General features: G+C 41.5%; 1 protein-coding gene across 3 annotated transcripts; it reads right to left on the bottom strand.

The window, feature by feature from the left end:
- Nucleotides 1-788: 788 nt before the first annotated feature.
- On the bottom strand, nt 789-11,957 carry LOC104827821 (glutathione S-transferase 3-like). 3 transcript variants are annotated; one of them, XM_010561078.1, is made up of 7 exons: nt 11,936-11,957; nt 9,111-9,217; nt 7,203-7,254; nt 6,317-6,449; nt 4,409-4,550; nt 2,125-2,256; nt 789-1,573 (listed from the first exon to the last, which is right to left on the bottom strand). In XM_010561078.1, the coding sequence occupies exons 2-7, from the start codon at nt 9,195-9,197 to the stop codon at nt 1,430-1,432; spliced, it is 690 nt and encodes a 229-aa protein (XP_010559380.1). In that variant the 5' UTR covers nt 9,198-9,217; nt 11,936-11,957; the 3' UTR covers nt 789-1,429. The 3 variants fall into 3 exon arrangements, with proteins under 3 accessions (XP_010559380.1, XP_010559378.1, XP_010559379.1); XM_010561076.1 differs by lacking the exon at nt 11,936-11,957 and adding an exon at nt 11,793-11,872; XM_010561077.1 differs by lacking the exon at nt 11,936-11,957 and adding an exon at nt 9,695-9,770.
- Nucleotides 11,958-16,627: the final 4,670 nt, after the last annotated feature.

The following is a 16,627-nucleotide window of genomic DNA, read 5'->3' on the forward strand; positions in this document are numbered from 1 at the left end:
ATCAACCACAGGGTTTTCCAAACTTTCATATAAAACTAATCTGGGATTAAACCAAGGACCAAACTGTAATTGCAATTGACATTAGGAAGGCAGGTGACAGATAAGACACTGTAGGTCAATATAAACCTTGTAATTCCTGGCAATGAAGGAAAAGTATTTATAGTGCTGAGAACTTCAGTCACGCTGAAGCTGGGGAGATTGATGAGCTCTCAAGTGGGCAACTCATTCATCAAATATCAGACAAGTGTACTCACAGCATTCCAAGGTCAAGCAGCATCTTATTTCTCAACCCATAGCTAACACAAGAATTAAACAATGCCATTAGGGATTGCACACAAGTCTTTTCTTGTAAACTGTATCATTAATATAGAACTAAAAATAACAGATGTGAAACCCCAAGACAACATCCTACAGAGCAGCTTTTCAAAGCATCAGTGCAATTTATTGAAGTGATTAAAAGCATTTGAAATTCCTTTGTCAAGTCATCTGCTGAACCATAGATTTAAAAAAAAAAAAAAAAGGAGGAAAAGAAATAACATTTTAAGTTTGGAAGGTATTAAACCTTAGGAACTATACCAGGTTTGTGTGACGGTTTACTACCTCTCCTTCACATGTCCCTGCTCTGGTTTATAAATGCAAATGAAATGCCTTTGCATGAGGCTTATGGATTAACAAGGATCCTCTTCATATGAAGTATAAAGAATTTATCCTCCAAGAAAAGTAAAAATGGAGTTTGCAAGCCCCAACTTTCATTCATGACACAACATGACAACACAACCACATAAAAGTAAAAAGTTTATTTGATTAGAACAGATCCTCTACATACAGCAGTTACACAAAAAAAATGCCATTTGGCAGTCAATTTGTTTCCTAATTCAGTAATGAGAGAAAAGTGCAGCTTAGTTATAAAGGCACAATGCTGATATTTCAGACAAGTCACTGATGTCCAATAAAACTGGCAAGAGAAACACCTTCCTCATACTTTCTTTAAAAACCACTTGTTTCATTTGCCTACAGTGATACTAAAAACAATAAAGGCCTGAATTGGAAGCAATCATCATACAAAAATCTGATCTGGATCTCAGAAGAAAGTTCTCAGAAGTAGCAGAATATGCTGAAGCTGCCAGTCAGCAACTCACATTTCTTTCTTTTTCGCTTTTCCAAAGTCTCCAGGAAGACAGCATGCTTGCTGCCACTTCACTTGCTTAAAGTTACCAAAAAAAATCTCAAGAATGAAGGAAAAAAATAGGCTAGTAGTAAAGTGTTATAAAAGATACCTGCCTACTGTATTTTGTATGAAAGAACATAAGATACTGCCCATTGAAACTCCTTTCAAACAGCCCTTCACCTTCTCTCTGCAGTATAATTGTACATGTGCAATCTGATAGTTCTCTTAAACTGAGCACAACTGCTGTTCTAGCCTGGCACACTAATTCGCTTTCTTGTCATGATACATGTGGAGAACTCTCCTCACCGTCTCCACGTATTTATCATCAGGAACAGGTTTTCTCTGGCTTCCTGGCTCTAGAAATTTCTTGATTGTGGGGATGCTGCTTATCCTTGCTTTAAATGCCTAAAAAGGTAAACAGTAAGTACATGGTATTTAAAGAACAGGAAGTAACACAAGAAAAAACAATTTTACTGATTTGTGTAACATCCTTCAAAAAGTTGTATGTGAAGGCAAGACAGGAAATACAGTTTTAGCCATGGATGAATTTTACTCCCCCTCCCCCCCCTTGTTAAAGAGTAATAAAACAGCCCTCTGTCTTGTATTGATATGGGATGAAGTGGAAACAGTTATCTGTGGTTTCAGACGTGTACTTTACACAGATCACTTCTTGTGATCCAGAAAATATCTTCTGCTTAAAGGTATCACAGAACTGGTGAGGGGATGGAAAAAAAAAAAGGAGGGTGGATTTCTTCAGATCTGTACAGGAATTACTCCAGAAAATAGGTTCTCTAGATGAAACATATTACGAGGTTCTTCCTAAAGCAAGAAGAACAAGACTACAAAGGAAGAGGAGTGACAAATGCTCTTGTTTTGTGAAATTATCTACACACAACAGATTTTGAAATATCATTTATCACATTTCCAGCCATGAGTGTATTGTTAGTGTAAGGTACCTGTAACTGAGGAAAGCCTAAGAGCACATCTGACTTCTTCTCTTCTACCATTAAAATGGCTTCAAGAAGATGAACATCTGCCCAGCTAAAACTGTTGCCAACGAGAAAGTCCTGCCCATGGTCTTTCAAAACCTAGAAGCGTCATAAATAAAAATGTTCAGATGTGGATAGCCAGCTGAGGTTGATGTTTTCAAAATGCACAAGCACACCTTCTTTGACAATACTTACTGCCTCCTCTTCTTTTCACCTTTTTCTCCTATGCAACTAGGGATAGTAATAGTGTGGGGAATGTGGGCCCAGTGCCTGTGATCACTGACCATTTTACGGGATATCTGTGAGCAGTCCTCACAGCGGCAGTCTAGAATCCCAGGGTTTCTCCTATAGCCCTAGGTAACCCCACAGACTGGACTACAGGGTTAGATACCTCCTTGGTATTCACTCCTTTCCAGCGTAATCAATCTTGAATTTTTCTGTATGTAGTTACAGCTTCAGTGGGAAAATAGAGAATGTAAAAGAGAGGTGATCAGCCTAAAGCATTGGGGCTATGATGCAACAAATGGAATCTAGGGTAGAATGAACTCTGGCAGCCATCTATAGGAGAGCTGGTATTTAGGTTGGAAACTGTCTTCCCTTTAGTCTTTAAAACAGAAAAGCAGCTATTTCTGCCAGATCATCCTGCCTATGTATGTTAATTTCCATTGAGAGCACCTCTTAGGTCCTCTCTAAGATCAGTTAGAGAAAGACCAAGATTCCAGTATGGCTTAAGCAGCAAACCACTCAGACTGGAAGACAGCAGTGATAGCCGTCTATTACTGTGGTTAAAAAAAAAGTAGATGTATTTGAAATTTAAATAAAGCTGACAGTTTGCTATTCTAAAATGGCATTGCCTTTGCAATGCAAGTTACTGTGGTGAGTTGACCCTGGCTGGACGCCAGGTGCCCACCAAAGCCACTCTATCACTTGCCTCCTCAGCTGGACAGGGGAGAGAAAATATAATGAGAGGCTCATGAGTCGAGATAAGGACAGGGAGAGATACTCATCAATTGCTGTCACAGGCAAAACAGACTCAACGTGGGGAAATTAGTTTAATTTGTTACCAATCAAATCAGAGCAGGATAATGAGAAATAAAACCAAATCTTAAGAACACCTTCCCTCCACCCCTCCCTCCTTCCTGGGCTCAGCTTCACTCCCTAATTCTCTACCTCCTCCCCCTGAGTGGCAGAGGCAGACGGGGAATGGGGGTTGGGGTCAGTTCCTCACACCTTGTCTCTGCCGCTCCTTCCTCCTCAGGGGGAGGACTCCTCACTCGTCCCCTGCTCCACCATGGGGTCTCTCCCACAGGAGACAGTCCTTCACAAACTTCTCCAATGTGAGTCCTTCCCACAGGCTGCAGTCCTTCAGGCATAGACTGCTCCAGCGTGGGCTCCTCTCTCCACAGGGCCACAGGTCCTGCCAGGAGCCTGCTCCAGCGTGGGCTTCCCATGGGGTCACAGCCTCCTTTGGGCATCCACCTGCTCTGGCGTGGGGTCCTCCCTGGGCTGCAGGTGGATATCTGCTCCACCGTGGACCTCCCTGGGCTGCAGGGGGACAGCCTGCCTCACCATGGTCTTCCCCATGGTGCTGCAGGGGAATCTCTGCTCTGGCACCTGGAGCACCTCCTCCTCCTTCTTCACTGACCTGGGGGTGTGCAGGGTTGTTTGTCTCACACATTCTCACTGCTCTCTCCAGCTGCAGCTTGTTGCACAGGTTTTTCCCCTTTTTCAATCTGTTCTCCCAGAGGCACTGCCACTACCACTGATGGGCTTGGCCTTGGCCAGTGGTGGGTCCGACTTGGAGCCAGCTGGCATTGGCTCTATCAGACATGGGGGAAGCCTCTAGCAGCTTCTCAGAGAAGCCACTCCTGCAGCCCCCCTGCTACCGAAACCTTGCCACACAAACCAAATAGTTACAGTTTCATTTTTCCTAAAACCAGGAAGTTGCTTTTTTAACTGTATATAGCTAGGTTTACACATTCATTGGAGCATAACAGTTTTGAGCCAAAGGGGATACTTGGACCCTTCAGTCTGAATGTTGATGCTGCTCAGACCATGAAATCTCATTTAGGAATTTCTGCATTTAACCTGCTCTGTCCCCCCTCTCATCTCTCCAGCCTGCAGACAGTGTGATGTCCTGGTTTAAAATACTGCACTGATACTTTTCTGTTTCTTCTGCTTTTGGTACAATACGTGGTGTTCCCATTGTTATCCTTCCAGAACAATGGAAGGAAATGATCCTTCTACATACCTTTTCATATGCTGGGAAATACCTGCTTGTCGCCTTTTGTACTATAACAGCATGTTGTTTCTCTTTATCCTCAGCCGACAAGAATGGGAATATCAAAATGAAGCCCATAAGGTCATCAGTTCCTCCAACATACATATCAATCCTTAAAACAAAAGCAAACAAAAACTTTAAATAAGAAGGCACCTTCATAAGCAGAGCTTCTTAGATTTTCATTGTGATAATAGAAGGTGAACTTCCCACCCTCGTCATGAAAATTATTTCTGGAGTTAAAAGAAAATATGTCACAGTCTGAGTCTCACTCATAGTGTTGTCAGCACTTTACTTGCCTCATTGTGCAGGATTAAACAGGATTGTACAGAGGTTAAAAAAGTTTAACTTTGGTGTTATAGATCACTTTAGAATCACCAAAGAAACACACAATACCACAAGAAGTCATCCCCAACTGGTTTAGTTGTCTGGATGTATCCTGCCTTCAGGGTTTCATCCAAAGTCCAAGTGGTACCAAATAGATTAATTATGGGGTTGGAAACCTGAACTGTACCAGGTTCCACATCTAGCTTAATTATTAGTACAGCAGTTCTTCAGATCATTCCTTTTATCCATTTTTCCATAGCTCTGACAGTAGGTTTTGTACCGTAGACAAGACTCAAATTCAAATTAAGTCCTCACGAATATGAATAAAGTGTCTGGTAAAATAGTCTAACAAAGTCTTCTAACCATCCTATGTGGTAAGAGATTTGAGTTCCTGCTGTGTAATAAGACTAACTGCAGTTTTTGTTGTCAGGCAACAGCTTCTCAAAAAAGCCTCTGTAAGGATTAAACAAGTTACGTGCAATTAAGAAGCTATCAGATATTCCTGCAAGCCTTAATGTACGCCACCTTCTCACCTGCATCTAATCCAGTCTTCCAAAACTGCACTTCCACACTATACAAGACCAGCTATCCAAAGTACTTAAGCCTGGAGCTAATAACAGCAAGCCTTCCTCGAAGCACTGATGCTTCCTTCCCCCTGCCCAAGAACAAATCAACAAATACACTTCATTTATATTTGCTGGTAAAATAGCAGGAATAGTTTTCAGGCTAAATCTAAAACTTGATGCAAGAGAATTCTGTTTGAAGCAAAAGGTATGCAAGGAATGCAAACTACAGGAAATGATGGCTTATTAGCAACATAAAGAAGCTGATAAACTGACTGAGGCTCCTGTCTGAATATTAATTCTTTTTGTTACTTCCCTGAACCTGCTTCAGCCAATTCTTCCAACCATTTGCATTGTTTAATGGCAGTTTATTTTAAAGTATCTATTAAAGTTAGATGCTTTACTAGTTGACCTTTAGTTTTCCTTCTTTTGAAAAACAATAGCAAATAGACATTTAAAGGCTACATATTGAGACAGCCCAATCACATTTTTTTTCCTTCTCACAGACACATCAAGACCTGGATTTAATTTCACATGAAACCAGAAGTTTTTCAAAATTAGCTGTTCTTTCCCCAACTTTCAAAGACCTAAACCATGCACTTTTCACAGTGCTGTGGAACATCATGCAATCACAGATAGCATCAATGACAGATCTTATTTTGCAGCCAAAAGTTAAAAACTAACCACTGCTTTCCAAAAAGTTCTCTGTTTACAAAAGTAGTTCAACATTTACATGCTAGTCACCTCTCAAATACCTGTGTCAAGCTGTACTAAAGCACAATAAACCCCTGCCTCAAAAAATTTTTATGTAAAAATAATCAGATTAGAACAGATCAGTTGGCCTGCATCTAACTGTGGCCTGTCAGGCTTACTGCAAGTTGTGTGTCACTGAGGCATGCAGGTGCTTCTCTGGGTGTGCAAGTATGCAATTAATTCTAGATGTATCTAAGCTACTATAATAAATTCAACAAGAGTAGTACTGTTACAGTACAGGGCTCTCTCCATCAGGTCCTTCCCGTAGAGGTTGTACTTTGCTGCTATGTAGCTGAGGATGGCTCTAGTCTGCACCATCTTCATCCCATCGATCTCCACCATGGGCACTTGCTGAAACAGCAGGGATCCACCTAACGGGAAAGCCACACATTATTCTACTGGATCTAGTAACTCCACATCAGATTTCTTGCTGTCTTCAGAATATCATTACTTTTATGGTGAGCTTGCTGTGGGTAGTCATTATATTAAACTGGAGTTCTTCCACACAAACAATAAGTTACAGTAGTGAAGACAAATTAAACTGTGGAACACAATTATTGTGGATTAACACACTTGCTTTTAAAAAATTTCACTGAAGTTGCAGTCAGGACTGTGTACAGCAGCTTTTATGCTGAAATTGAAATACAGTGGAGAAAATCACACTGAACATATCAGCTGAGTAAAAAGTGTCAATTCTAAATACAGTTAAAAAATTCTGTTCCATTATTTAAAACACAGTTGAAGCAAATGTCAGATTCCAAAATTTCTCTCTTAAAACCAGTATCTTAAGCTAAATCAGGACATTCAATGAACATTTAGGATACGTTTTTTCAAGTTACTGAAGCCCAGGGTAAGTTTGTGGGACCAGGTAGGACATGTAGACAAACAGAGAACAGAACAACCCAGAGGCCAGCCTGGGGAATTCTACAGGTTGGAAAGAAATTCAATTTTCAATTGCATCTGTCCACATATGGGGGAAAAATCAGCCTCTGCAGCTGTTCACAGCTCTCAGTTTTACTCCCCTCTCTGCTGTGTGGAAAGAAAGTCCCACAGTGTCTTCAAAGTCTTCTCAGAGACTAAGTAAAGTCTGGCCACCCTTTTCTTGAAGTTTCACGTTGACTCACCTTGCAGGAGCTTCTCATACTGCTCTCGAGTTTCCAAAAACTCTTCTTCAAACTGACAAAGAGAATGAGGAAGAAAAGGAAATTAGCATCTTTTCACATTTCTAGAACAGATAAACTTTTTAAGCATCATAAAAGGAAGAGAATATACACATCATGGTTCCCTCCATTCCAGATATGGCTCTAAGGAAGAAAATACTAAGGGCAGAAGCACTGTCAAAACCTCTTGGACTGTCATCTTTGACAAACGCTGCTAAAGGCAACCCTAACAGAAAAACAGGCAATAAGAACAGGAGTGAGGATGGTTTGTATGGTATTGAACATGCAATTTAACATGAGACAGTCAACAATACAGACTAGGCTGTCCTTAAAATTCTTTCTAGTATGTGGGAAAAAAGCTCTGCTGTGGGATATTTTGATTTGGGAGCTAGACAGGACTTAGAAAGTTAAAATGAAGCTTTTACAAAATAATGTAAAAGCAGTATGCCCAGGAGGAAGTTTAGTACAGAAGCATGTTTAGGATACCTAAAGTTGAATTATTCACTAGATGAGAAACAAAAAGATACAGAATTACCCGTGATCAGAATGATGTAGTTATATTCAACATGGTTGAGGATGGCTGGTCCAATCAGTGCTACTTACGGAGGAATTCAGTTCAAGATTAAAACACCAAAGTTAGATGTCTACATGTACATGTTTGCACATGCCATACATGTCTATAGTCAATGTAGACCATGCAGACTAGAAAATGATTGAGCTTACCAAACCCTAGATGTCTAGCTATGGACTCCCAAGGATCCTTCCTCAGTCAACTTCTCTCAGAAAGTCTGTGCAACTTATGTTAATAATTAAGACTTGCTATACTAGGGAAACCCCAGAAGATTAGGCATACTAAAACAGTGCCAATGTTCAAGCATACCAAGTGTGATCACTGAGTCAAAAATTCAGAACCCAGGTTTCTGCTGATGAAAAGTTGGGAAAAGAATATCTCAAGGAAAAATGTAATAATTGATACCTGTCAATATTTTTTTTTAATTAAAAAAAAAAACAGAGAGAGAATTAAAAGACAGGAACAAATGATGCAGGAAGCAGTCAGTTGTGTCTTCTGTAAGGCCTTCAGATAAAGACTGGCAGTCTTTTTGAAACACTCATATTCCTTGGCTCAGTACAGGGGTAACCACATGAAGTGTAACAGCCTGCAGTCCTAAAGAGGACGCTTGGAGCAACTACTAGTCCTTTCTGTCCTCAAACTGAATTATCAGTTTATCACCAAGATAGATAGCAAATGAATAAGTAAATGATATCCCATTAAAAAGAACAATTTTAAAGTGGTGTCTTGCTTCTCTGGTTTACCCAAATATTTTTCTTCCTGCTCTGAGACTTCTAATTTTCCTACACATGTGGGTCAGTTTGCTCACTTCACCCTGTTAAGCCTCATCTAAATGATGCAAGTAAAACAAAATCTATTTTGTGCTATAGCTTATTGTGGAGGATGCAGCCAGTGGAGTGAAAAATAAAATAAAAATCTGTGCAAGCATCCAACTGAAAACAGAAAGACTAGAGAAAGTAAATTGTTGCTGTTTTACTTGGCACAGATAATACTTGTTATGCCAGGAACACATCTATCATTCAGCTCAACAGCTCTGGGTCAGTAATCAAATGCTTAATTAAGCATTACACATTCTTGCATTAAGCAAGAAACTGGTTTACAGTGTCATTGCTCAGAAGACATGTAACTTGATGCCATACTTTTGTGTGCCTAAAGTAAGAGTGTTTAATTATACTGAATAGCCAATGCTCTTTTACTATTGTGTCTTGGAATGCCTTTTCTTTTTTGGTTAATAACCTGTGATCTGCCTCAAAGACAAGCTTACCAATGTTCAGCTTAAAGTTAAAAACACTAAAACAAACCTCGACCCCAGCTGCAGCTAACAACCAGCGAATTGACTCCATCTTGCCTCTTCCATCAAAGTAGTAAAGTTTTGTTTTTCCGGCCATGACTTCAAACTTCCTGTTACCTAAAATAGTAATAAAAGATAGTAAGTTAATAATGATACAAAAATCTGATGGCAGCTGGAATAACGGTTAACAGGTCACTCACATGACAAAAATTTAAGTTAATTTTTGACAAAACATTTCAGTAAAGTTTCAGTCTAAACTGATTTGGTTTTACCGCTGCACAGTCAAGTCACAGTATTTCATAGTCTTTTCATTCCCCTGAAATTCAGGAAAAGTAAGCATCAAGGAAGTAGGAGATAACAGAAAAAAATAAAGTCACCACTAAGGAAATCCTTAAAACTTTTAGAAAATGTAAGTTTTAGCACTGGAGTTACTCAATCACCACTGAAAGCCAAGTTTCGATCAAAGGGGAGAAGAGGCAGTAGACAGGTTTTTCAAATCTGACAGTTCTTGTATCAAAGAATGCTGAAGTACGTAAACATTAATTCTACGCATACTTAGGTGAAGTATGGGAATGTATTTTCAAAGCTTCTCACTTTTCTTTCTAGCTGTGGTGATCCAGGGTAAGTATGTGATCTGGAATCAGTAGAAACTTTTAAAAGAATGACCAGTTTCTTCTGTAATAATCTAGATTAAAATACAAAGATTCAGACTTTTGCACCACTTATACTTCTACTGGTGGCACTTTTTTTTATTAATAAACCCTGTTGCCAAGCAAAACTTTACAGACTTTTCAGTTGACCAAATACACCACGCTTTGCAAGCAGCATTTTAGTTCTTGAATGGCTTTATAAACGAGGCTATGAATTGTTATTTTTTGAACAGACTAGTGTTTAGGTCTCAGCAGGAATTGGATTCCACTGTAGAGCCATAAACCAAAGGAGCATCAAATTTCATCATACTGGCATTTCATATGCAGAACTCCATAATAGCAACTCCTTGCTGCAACTGAGAGCTGTTTTCCCTCTGTACGGAGATTTCTTCTCATTCCAATTCACAATTCGAGTAATCCTGGAAAAGAGGCTGTTGGCATGTGAATAACCTCCAGTTCCCAATGTTGCAAGAGCTCCTTCATAAGCGGAGGGGAAAAGTGACCTCTGAAAGACCTTGAGCACATGCGAAGCAAGCAATCCACTTGTTAGCCAACAGGCATGACAACAGAACACAAAATACAAGACTGCATCTTACCATGGGAATTCAAATGAGTCAGGCTATTCCGCCTTTCACGCCTGCTTAGGGGCCTCCATTTCTTCCCAGGTAAGTCACTGGGAACTAAAACATTGCTGAGTAGTATCTATACTGTTAATAAATATAACAGTGCATGGAGAAACAGCAAAAAAGACTAAATAAAACTACCAGTGTGAACTACATGCAAGAACAGAATGAAACAGGAGTTGCTTGTAATACAGCTAAATTCACAGAAGAAGAAAAAAAAGCCAAAGGTGATTTTTAACTTGAAGTTTAAAAAATTAAGGAAACAGAAGAGTCACTTTTCTTCAGTGCACCTTCCTAAGACATGCTGCTAGCAGGCCAACTGACATGTCACAGGAGATAAGCAAGTCACTGTTGCCAAGCACACACCAATGCAGCAAAGGCAAATGGAAGGTAAAGACATGGCGGATGCTCTTGTAAATACAGGGGGATCAACAAGCTTTGAAGCAAGCTGTAGCATTCTGGTTCCTAAGACTGAGCCTGCCATGCAATATTGGAAGAGAAAGTCCAATTTGTCAACTGAAATCTGATGGAAAGAGAGCACCCTGGGGATGGGCAAAGATCTTCTCCCTTCCCCGTTCTTCTCACCAGACGTAAAGGAGGAAAAATGGCAATTTGCAGCCCAGAGCCGCAATCGCAGGTAGGCTGCTGGCCATTCCTCTCAGCCTGGTATCTCAACAACAACGGGGACTTTGGGGGAAAAAAGGATCTGAATTTACTCCCTTGTCGTGATTTATGAAGGCCACCTGGGCTAACACGGGGAAAGAAGGAACATAATTATCTGCACAAGAAGTCATCGCTCGCATCCTAGCCACACAGACCAGAAGAACACTGGTGAAAAGGGCCAGACGACCAGCTCCGCCTGGCATGTCCTGCGGATCCAAGACTCCAGGACCCAATTTTCACTGCAGCCCTCAGCCCAACGGCGGGCGCCCTTTTCTACCCTGTAACACCAACCTGTGGGGGAAAGTCCCCTACTCAGGCTATGACAGGCCTTACCCTCCCGGGCCATCAACTCCAACCCCTTCCGTGACAAGTTCTTCACAGACGCGAGATGAAGAGTGGTTCACGTTACAAAATGGGGGTCCGTCGCGCTGATAGCTGGCGGTGGGGGGAGGGCTTGGAGGCAAAGGGCAGAACGGGGCAAGCTCTCACATAAGAGATGAGTAACGCTGGAGTACGCGCTTCTTGTACAAGCGCCTGTTAAGTCCAGGGCGAGCCGCCCCTGACCCGGGCGGTTATCATCTCCTCACCGGACACCCGAATGCCAACCTGAACCCAGCACGGCCCCCCCAGCCCCGTGCCACCAGAGGCAAGCGAGCCAGAGGATACCAGGGTGGCGACGGGAAAAGAGAAATCACAGAAACCCACGCTATTCACACAGAGAATTAAAAAAAAAATAATAAAACCAAGCGAACATACACAGCTTTTAACCAGCGAGGCAGCAGCGCTTCCCGCCGCAGAGCCCCACAGGCCGCCACCCGCCCGCAGGCGGCCACCCCGTGAGGAAAACCCGAGCCGAGCCGAGCCGAGCCGAGTCGAGCCGAAGGCCGGCGCTCACCCACCTCTCCAGCCAGCAGACGCCGCCGCCCCGCCCCCAGCCTCAGCGCTACGTAGGACCAGAGGGACAACCGCCAATAGGAAGCCGGTAATCTACATATTTCTCAAAGGCTTCTGCGCGAAAAACGTAATCGAAAAACCAAAGAATTTGAACGGTTAAAGAGTTTGAACTCCGTCGCCCGGAGCGTCTGGTGTTAGAGAGAGGTGTTTCCGCGGTGTGTGTCGCTGGGCTTTGCGCGGTGGCGGGTTCGCCGTGAGCTAGGAGGCAGGAGGTTTCTTGGCCCTTATATAACGCTACGGTCGCAGCGTTGCTTTGGATGTGAGGGCGATCTGGCTGCGACATCTGTCACCCCATTGATCGCCAGGGTTGATTCGGCTGATCTGGCTGGCTAGGCGGGTGTCCCCTTCCTCCCTCACCGCTCCATGTGCGTCCCTCCCGAAGCTGCGCGCTCGGTCGAAGAGGACGACCTTCCCCGATAGAGACGTACCGTTCATCGGTCAAGGGTATACGGTAGCTGCGCTCCCCTGCTAGAACCTCCAAACAAGCTCAAGGTCCATTTGTAGGAGAACGTAGGGTAGTCAAGCTTCCAAGACTGCAGACACATCCAAGTGAGGCACTGCATGGGGCAGTCTGCCATTGTTTTGTGCCCCGCCAGAAACAGTTTTTCCCCTCGGACGGTCCCTCTACTGTATTACCTTATTCACACTACACGGGGGTGTGCATGTGTGCAATGAGGAATTCCAATTAACTTTTATTTCCATCCCCGAAGGCCATCCTCCATTTATCACTCCTCCCACTTCCATCCCCTACCCACCTACGAATCCTTGAGCTCCCCACCTTACACACACGCCAGTTACAATCTACCATCCTTGAACTTGTAAATGTATTTTTCACCTAGTCTTTGTAAGTTATCAACTGTCTTCAGCTTCTACTGCCTTGAAAGCAGGGGGAGAAGGCTGAGGTGACACATGACACTCAGAACAATTATAGAACAAAACAAAACAGAATAGAGTATTTCAGTTGGAAGGGACCCAGTGATTATCCAGTCCAACTGCCTGTCCTTCCAAGGTGTTATACATCTTCTGGTTTAATTCAGCACTACAGTTAGTTTCAGAGGAGTTGACATCCAAGGACTAAACTATTAGCTTTACACGAAGCTCACGGTATACTACAGAAATTTCATGCTTAGACTCAAATCACGTGGCCAATGAACCTGTGTGTAAAAGCACAGCTACCAGGAGGCAGTACCCCTCCGAGAAGGCACCAAATGTAACGCTTACTTAAAAAAACCCCTCATGACTAAACAAACAAAAGCCAAACTAAAGTGCTTTTATTAAAAAATGAATAGAACATCAAGACTCTAGTCAGTCAGTATTTCAAGAGTAACTTTATTCTGGGCAGGAGACACAGGAGTGAAACAAACATTTGTAACGTTTCTGAACAAAAACACTGAATAAACAAGAACCGGTATGTCTTTACTCACTCTGACAATTCCACCTTCTCCTTCCACATAAGTTCAAAAATGTTCTTTCGAGATATGTTTTCCTTCTCACATTATGGAACATCCTACTCATATCAACAGCCTCATTAGATACAGAAATACCATGGAAGTAGGTTTTCTGGCTTGGGGTTTTTTTTGCTAACGTCATGGCACTTACACAATACTTCTATGAAAATCTGGATTACAGAGGTGAACGAGTCCACTGTCAGGCTCCTTTATTTCCAACAGTCATTATAACATGTTATGCATAAGCCTGAGAAAATGTAAACAGTAGAATTCTAAAAACATTTTGCATGAAGATGCTGGTACATATTAAAACACATAGTAGTAGGTTACATATGATAAATTCTCAAGATAATGTTGCTTGTCCATATTTCAGTGTAAAAAAGACCTACATCTTTTCCGTATCTGTATTGTGTACCGAGACAGCACAGTAAAATACATAGCTCAATCAACTCAGTCCTTACTCAAAAAGAACTTTTTTCCAACTTCAGTAAGAATTTGCTTGAGTAAAAGCTACAAGTGCTGCCATTATACTTTGCTGATTTTCTGTCCCACTGAGTTAAAACTAGCAGAAGTGATTCTGAATATCAAGATTATTAGCTTTTTTCCAAAATAAAGGCTTTACTTTTGGAAAGAGGAGATATGCCAAAAAAAAGTACTACTTCTTTTTCTAATCTTTTTGCTGGACTGACCAAAACCTGAATGCCATAGTCAAGAAAATCACTGCAGGGCTCATAAAGGCTCAGAGATTACAGGCCAGGTTCAGATTCATTCTGTGTTAGCTTAAACACATGGAGTAGTCCCCATCCTTAGTGGAGGGACCCAGGCATCTCCAGAGGGCTACTAAGTTCTTGGGTGAGCTGAATTTCTCTTGAGATGATTCTCACTCACCACCGGTTTAAAGAGTTGGCTTGCAACAAAGGAGCTCACACTTAGGTGCCTGCAGCTAGGTAGGATGAATCTAAGCCTCAGCAGCCCGTTGTCGTGACTTGTTCGTCTCCTGCTTCCACTAGTAGGAATTAAGCGTATGGCACAGACTAGTTAAATTGCCTACTTAGGTCTAGGGATACTTAGGAGAGGTTCAGGGTGTTCCCTCTTGAGACCAATTATTCACTGATAAAATAAATTAAATGATATCTAGACATAAATACAGATATTTATTTCCACCAAGAGAAATAACTATCTTTCCAGTTCTAACACAAATATACATATTTCCCTTTCCACTTAGCCAAAGACACCATCAGTGTGTGCTTTAGAAATCGAATGGCTGCTTTATTTTTCTGCTAGGCATTGGCATTACTGCTTTGGAAGCAGTTAGATATGGTTTGGAGTTAGTACTTGCTATGAACAAAAAATGGAGTAGCTGGACACAGAACATGTCCTTGGCATGTGTAAGTCTTACACGCATACTTTTTTTTAATGCATAGACCCTTTTGCTCCCTTTTTGTCTTGTACTGTCTCACAGTGGACTGAGTCCATAAAAGCAAACACTGACCAGTGCTCCTCGTGGCTCCCCAGGTAGCACTGAGCCAGCAGCCTACTCTAGGGTACAGTTTCCTCAAAGTCCCACACATTCTCCATGGGAAGTACTGAAGAGGCCAGCATGCATTGTCAGTCTCCAGTCCACAGTGGCTGCCCCTTGTGGGTGCCAGCAGATCCCCCAGACAGGATCTCACTGACACACCAGCCATTCAGCTCCTTCGAAATGGCCAGATACTGAGAACTGCTCTGATCCCTTTAGGCTGGATTTAAGTCTCATAAATATATGATTTGTCTGATCTGTTCATCAAAGGAGCTCAGAAAGGTGAGTATTTCTGTACACTTCTGCAGGAAGATGCATTTTCACAGCACACTTCAGCTTTGGTAGTGCTGTTCCAAAACGCAGCTATAAAATATGTTCTCCCACAGTACTGTACTGTTTTATCTTCCTTCTGTGGAAGGAGGTGCAGGAACAGCCAAACGCTGGCTGTGATCTAAATGAATCTTTTGCTGATGGCTGGACTCTGGCACTCCTTTCCAGTGCAGAATTAAACCAGACTGTGGGGCTATTTTCTTTTCTCTATAACCCGATAACTCATTTTCTCTTACAAACTGAGTTAAACTGCTCTTCAAAGAGCTGTATCAGTTTCTGTGAAACCAGCCACAATTTTAGAACATTTTTTAGCAGGACCAGGTAAGGTCCCATTTTATCCAGTAGAGCCTGGGGGCCTTATTTACAGAAGCTGACATATTCTTCACATTGTAAGTGAAGACGTAATGAAGTAAGTAAGTGACAAAGAACTGAAGTAAGCTTAAACTGACTCATTTCCTCTGGATTTTTTTTCCCAGAAGTGATTTAAAACAGTTGTGAAAATTAAGAAGTCAGCTGCATAGATACTGTTTCCTTAAACTCTGCTGCTGGCGTGTCACTAATACTTTGTTACTCTGAAACCAGCTTTATAACGTTAATACTGTCTTAAATATGTCTTCAGATCTTATATTCCAATCAACAACAAGTAAAGAAGAAACTGAATCTGATTTTTCTCCTTAGAAAACATTAGAACATTTAAATGAATTTAATGGAGGTAGGTCCACATTCTGTTTCATACTGAACAATGCCAAGAAGCAACTTTGAAGCAGGACAAAAGAGCGCTGTGTCAGAAAACAGATCTACAGAAGGGTATTCACCCTTCATCAAACAAGAAGATTCCCTAAATTTGGTAGAAGGAAAAGAAAAAAAAAAAAGCTGGAAAGCTGGACAGCAGTCCAACAAAACCCTTTTAAAGGCAAAAATAAATTAAAAAAAAAAAGCCTCCCACTGACTTTCAGCAGTCTCTCAGCAACTGCAAAGGAGAGTTTAGACTGTTAGTCACTCATTCCTTTGATGTCATTACAAAGCAAATGAGTATAGGACAACAGAAGTGTGGCATCACTGAAATTATAAAGCCTCATTTAGCACATAAACTTCAGAAAATGTCTAACGAATGCCCCTTCCTCAGTATTTCTCTTCCACTGCAATATTGCACCACTTTGCTTTTTTAATCCACTTTTTATAAAAAGTTGAATCTAATAAAGGAAAAGTTAAATTTTACAAACGTTTGTTATAAAAATTTATCGTATAAAAATGCCAAACCCCCTAAAAGCCATATATACAAAATGTATCCGATTTATGAAAATAACTGGACCCAATTATATAACAAAACAATTTTATAC

This window comes from Haliaeetus leucocephalus, unplaced genomic scaffold (assembly GCF_000737465.1).
Source record: "Haliaeetus leucocephalus isolate CR32 unplaced genomic scaffold, Haliaeetus_leucocephalus-4.0 Scaffold141, whole genome shotgun sequence".
NCBI lineage: Eukaryota > Metazoa > Chordata > Aves > Accipitriformes > Accipitridae > Haliaeetus > Haliaeetus leucocephalus.